Source organism: Sinohyriopsis cumingii, chromosome 8 (genome assembly GCF_028554795.1).
Source record: "Sinohyriopsis cumingii isolate HCF-2022 chromosome 8, ASM2855479v2, whole genome shotgun sequence".
Classification (NCBI taxonomy): Eukaryota; Metazoa; Mollusca; class Bivalvia; order Unionida; family Unionidae; genus Sinohyriopsis; species Sinohyriopsis cumingii.
Window position 1 is genome coordinate 76,251,998 of NC_142968.1, and position 6,000 is coordinate 76,257,997.

Below are 6,000 nucleotides of genomic sequence, written 5' to 3' on the forward strand. Positions count from 1 at the left end.
AAAAGCTTGACATTGTATGTGTTTGTGTCTTTTTCTCTCTCGAAATGTTTCTTTTTATGGTGTGTTCTCAAAGATGGATTTACCTTAAGTTACTATGTTTTTATTATATATTTGTTGCTGTTGTTGTTGTTTGATTTTAGTACAACTACGTCAGGCACAGCAGAAAACAAGGGTTTCTTTTTTAAAAAGTAGTTCTGAGCACGTGGACACCTTGACTGAGACGACTAGACTGAGAAAACAAAAGGTTAGCAAAACAGCTAGATTTCTCTGTCGCATGGGTGAGAAATATTGAGTAGTAACTATGCAGGTGTTTAAAAATTGTGCTAAGCTTGATGATTAGTGACTAATAAAAGTAAAAAATTAAATGTTTTTTACCCTAAAGGAACTGAGATAATTACAATCTATTTTGTTTGAAGAGTTGGTAGCTGCTGATTCTACTGATATACAAAGTTAGTGTTTATTTGTAATTATGTTACATTCAAAGTATTATATGAACAAATTTTATGAAACCTGAAGCTACTTGTTTTAATTGACATATTTAAAAAGACTAATACCTCACCGATTTCATTTCTGTCTCCAAGTATGATAGATAAAACATGGAGATTTTTGCAGCAGTCAAAACAAGAAACTACTCCAACATGTCCATTGTCCCCACATACCTATCTCTACAGACTGTGATGAAATATACAGAATGTACATCAACCGGAAATCAGAACTGAAAACACACCATCAGGTATTACAAGATCAACAGTGTATGCTACAGTTATTCTGAATTTCACAAGAAATTGTGAGATTGTTGTAAATCATTTAAGATGTGTGTCCTTCTACAAGCAGAATGAAGGTTCAGTCACATGAACAAATTCACAAGTATCAGAAACCGACCATTTAATTTTTTGGGGTGGATGTAGTTTAAATAAAAGTATGTCCCTGTTGAGGCAGGGTAAGTGATATTTTAAAAGTCAGTTGCCCTGGGTCTTTGAAATTTATCTTACTACCACTACAGTATATGACAAGATTTATCTGCTTTATCATTATTTAATCAAATCAATAAAGGCTTTGAAAGCATACAGACTAAAATGCCTCCACACCAAATTTTAAAATCATAAATATGTGGTTTGCTGCAAAACAAGCTTAGGCATAACCTTTAATGAGGTAATCATCAGGAACATTTTAATGGATGATATGAAGATGTTGTCAATGCACCATACATCTGAAGATACTAGATGTCTGGGAAGGAAGGGTTATACTACCACAACCTACTGAGGGCTGGTGATGTATGAACCATCACTAGGCTCTTTTTTTTGGTATGTAAATGAACTGTACATGCACTGATCCCTGCATCAGGTCCTCAGACATGTCCGACAATGAACATAATGATTAGATGTTGTTGCTGATAACTTTATATTTTTAATTAGGACCTGGGCTACACATATTTTGCTTGAGAAAAATAACTTCAAGGAAAAATCAAGATTTTGAGTCATTTTCATGACAATTCTTGATTCTGAGTAAGAACACCATACTATTTTTCCAGAACACTAGATCACAACTAACCTTCTCATTGATATGGTGTGTTTCATGATGATAGTGTTCATCATTGTGATTTTTGCTGTTTATTCCACTTTGCTCCTGGCTCCCTCTTGTGGCCATAGATGGAAGCAGCTTTATCTCAGGTGTCTTCAGCAACTCCACTGCACTTTCTTTTACCCTTGCACCCATACCATTTACATCTTCATCACCGTAGCTTCATACAGTGACCTGAAAAAAAGGGGATTTTATTGGAGTGCTCAAAAGTAATGAAGCAATGCATATGTGAACCTATCAGCTGGAAGCATTATCCACCTCAAATTAGGGCTATCTCCAATCACTCACTGAAATCTACACACTCAAAATTATTATTAAACAAAATTCTGGAAGAGAAATTTTCAGTTTTTTTTCTCACACTTTGCTTCCAATGCAGAATACTGATGGTACAGATTGTATGACTTTAAACTGGCTTACATGACACTATAACTGCTGACTTGACATAAAATTACCTAAAATTAATCACTGATCATTCTTTGTCATCAGTAGTATTTCAGAAACACATTAATGGACAGTTGGATTCTGAAAAGAGCTTTAGCAGCATGACACAATAACCATTAGGCCCAAAATAAAAATATGTGTTTTCTATTGCAGAGATTTCAAAATTAGGGTAGGTAAGTATTTTTTTTAATTAAAAAAATCATTTTACATGTATTTAATGATTAGTATAGACAATGTACTAAGCACTTCAGTGAAAAAAAGGATTGTTGTAATGAGATGCTTTGCATATTTTAATATAAAAGCAGCAGATTTGTTCATTAATTGTTCAGCAGTTGTCCTTTCTGTCCATTTGCAAGCTAGATATTGGATTGATGCACATCTGATGAGCTCAATTAGTATTTTGTATGTTTCTTTCCTCAGGATGCATACTGTTTTATTAAAAATTGTTTCATAAATGTTACATTCCATCAACACAAGCTTGGTTACTTTCTACAATTTAACTGTAGGGGTGTATAGTTTTACCACTACATGTATACTGGTACACTGTGGCAGAGATGATGCAAATATGCGTACAATAATACACTGCTAATAAACCAATTTTGTGGTATTTCTGTACGTAGTAAACAAACTAACATTTATGCTTCAGCTGTGATTTACTTCACTGTAATCTGTTATGTCTTTTAATGTCTATTTTTCTAAAAGCCCAAAAGCTTTCTGAAAGATGCATCTGCCACGTAAATGTTTTGAAAAAAACAATAGCTTGTACAGGACGAATTCTTAAAACAAGTCAGTCTAGTCTATGTCCTTTAGATACTTTTAAGTTTTATGAAATTGTTCAATTGTTAATATTTTAAACATTGTTCACATATCCCCAATATTTTGCAATGCATATCACAATATACTGGCATGTATCACAAGGCAAAATTCTGACAACTCCACACTTGATTCTATGTGCAATTTTGCTCTAACTTCTGTTAGCACTTGCAAGTACAAACTCTTACTCTAAGGATTACAGGTTGTTGAGTCTTTGCCTGCTCCAAATACAGATATTTTTACTTTCAAATGAACTCAGCAGACACAGTGGACCTGTAAGAAAGGTAAGGATGCCTTGATATGGTATGGCAGAACTTCTCGATTTTTTTCTATGTTTTAATTGTACAGCTTTCTTTTGCAGGTTTTGGGATATTATTCACAATTTTCAAATGTCCTTGGCCATATCTAAGAGTCCAATAATTGTGTGAATACAATAATTGTGTGAATATTAATGGACAGTGTACCTCTCTAGTTTGCTAAGGGAATATTTTGAGAGGGTCAGTAAAGGACTGTACCAAGTAAGATAATAAAACAAATGTCAGGCCAAGAAGTCACATGGATATAAGATACTGTATCTAATTTCATCTGTTTATAATAACAAATGTAACAAGGACAGTTCCATTTTAATTTTGCTTCAAATATATAAGTATTAAGTATACCAGAAAAGAAAGTTTCTGTATGTGATCTTACCCTCATTTAACCAGAGTTTATACCCTTCATTTATCTGAATTCAAACCATGGTTAGACTTCTTTAATGCTGAATTGTCTATGTGGACAATTTGTGCAGTACTGTGTAACATCTTCAAAATTTTACAGTAGCCAAAAATTACATTAGTAAACACTATTTATTGGTAATAGCAACCCATCTGCTCGTCTTGAAATTAACAGCAGCCTGTTAGCCCAAAACTAGTAAGTTTCCTACTGGCCTAACAGTTTTCATAATTATAATAAAGTAATGTTTTGGTAGTTGTCCATCTCAAGGTTAGTAAAATTTTGGTAGTTGTCAATCAGTATCTGTGGAAAGATACTAGTGAGATTACAGCATGACTAGAAAATTTCTCAATCAACTATTCCTTCTGGTTTCAAAGAAATTCATGTGACATTTTAGGCCTACTGCCAAATTTGTTCTACAATGGATACTAATGAAAAAAGCAGAAGCCAAAATATATTTCATATATTTCACCCAAGTGGTCTAAAGTGCTCTTCGTTACAGATCACTGCCATCTCACCTCTGTGTGGGTTCGAGTAATGGATTCGGCTAAAGTGGATATGTGAGAAAGCATGCCAGTAGCTTCTCGTGGGTTGGTGGTTTTTTCCGGGGTTTTCCCGGGTTCTTCCTCCACCATTAATACTGGCCACCATGTATAGCCTATCATGTGCTGAAAAATGCCATTAAACCCTACAACAACAACAGCAGAGAAGTGTAAATAATTATATTAGTTCTTAATAAAAATAATGCTTTTAATTTTTGCACAAAAGTGAATGAGATGCTTTGAAAATAGTTAAAAGATTAAATTAGCAATGCAAGATAAGTTTTACTTTTTAGTGTTCTCCCCATATCCTTTCTTGGGAGAACACTGTGTATATCATTTAATTTGTATAGTGCGGCTGCAGAAGTACGCCATTATCTTACGTAAAATGTGGGGTTTGTTTCCTAAATGCAGATTTGAACTGCTCAACGTACCTGGGAGTTAATGATAAATATATTATAAACAAGTGTAAATGTAATATTTACATTTATCACGAAACTTAAAAAAAATATTCAACACGGCCCGAAACAGCATGTAACACAATCGGAATCGGCCTGCTTACGAGAAGAATGTGCGAGATGTGGCAACTGGGTGAAACTTAGTTCTCGGTAGATTACTGACCTTCAATTACGACATAAGTTAGTCTCTCCTCACACATCGACTCTGTCAGGCTTTAATATATCAAAATAATTCCTTCATTAATTACAATCACTTGCTCGAGATTACCTTGTTCTCATTACTGAACTTAAAGTTAGATTACTTCCCATATATCTTAAGTTAACAAGTAAAATGAGGCAAACAACATAAACATTGCGATTGCATAACCAAATGATTCAATCAACACATTATAACGACGAATATCTAGTATTAGAGTATAACAGACCTAAAGTAGTCAATAGTTTATGTCAATTTTATTAAGTGTCGTAATACAAAAATAATACTTACCAACTTGCATCAATATATATCTTTAGTTCTATCGGTTGAACCGACATGCAACTAACGGGAACTAACTTGTCGTCTGACAGATATTATCGCCCCTTGCCATTCGGAATATCATTCTTAAAACCGTCATTTGGAACGACACCCCCCCCCCCCAATCGAATTCTAGAAAAATGGCAAAAATAAACATCCCATATCATATAACCATTTATATATATGCCCTCAAGCCCGCGGTTGTTATTTCGGTGTAATAGCGTCAAAAACGTCAGAATGAACACATTACATATCGTAACTAACAAAAAACGCAAGCAGTATTTTGAGGCAATTTAAACATAATGATAACTACTATTTTTTTTCAATTACACATTTGCATGAATACAATAAAATTAAACGTGAAGATATTTAATTCGTTCATGAAATGTTTTTGAGTTTTATTTTCCTTACCAACGATATTATCACTGTTCTTCGAACATCTGGCTTGATGTTGGTCTGCCCAAAACGTACCAATTTGGGAAGTATTACTACGAGTGCTATCTAGCCTCACACAGTGTGGTAATATAAGGGCCTAACATTATGTTGCTTTTAATATGTGACAGTTAAGGTCACCTAAGGTCAGCTCCAGGTTCCACACTCAGTTGCAGCCCTATGTTACTTCTGATAACGTTAGCATGAGAAACTAGCGTTTTCTCCGTTTTAGTCATTTGTAAGCTAGGCATTGAAGTAGTTAGACCAGACGTTTGTTTTGTGTTATTAAGCGAACTATACCATGGTGTCTGAAGTGAAACTTTTCGAATAACTTGGATTTTTACCATTAAGAAGTATATCTCCAAAACAATACTGAAATTTGGAACCACAAGTTTATGTGATAATTGTGACATGGAGAAACCAAATAGTAGTTATAGGAGATACTATAGGGTCAATGGAAATCAGTCAAAAAGGTCGTGGGAACTTTTAGGATCAATGCGGATTTAACATG

General features: G+C 34.1%; 1 protein-coding gene across 1 annotated transcript in view; it reads right to left on the bottom strand.

The window, feature by feature from the left end:
• The window catches only part of LOC149793897 (mitochondrial coenzyme A transporter SLC25A42-like), a 48,402-nt gene extending 43,294 nt beyond the window's left edge, over positions 1–5,108 (bottom strand). The window contains exons 1-2 of the mRNA XM_089967843.1: positions 5,031–5,108; positions 1,552–1,755 (exon numbers count right to left, since the gene is read on the bottom strand). Of these exons, the coding sequence (XP_089823969.1) occupies positions 1,552–1,716 (165 nt within the window). The 5' untranslated portion in view covers positions 1,717–1,755; positions 5,031–5,108. The remainder of the gene's footprint in view (positions 1–1,551; positions 1,756–5,030) is intronic.
• Positions 5,109–6,000: the final 892 nt, after the last annotated feature.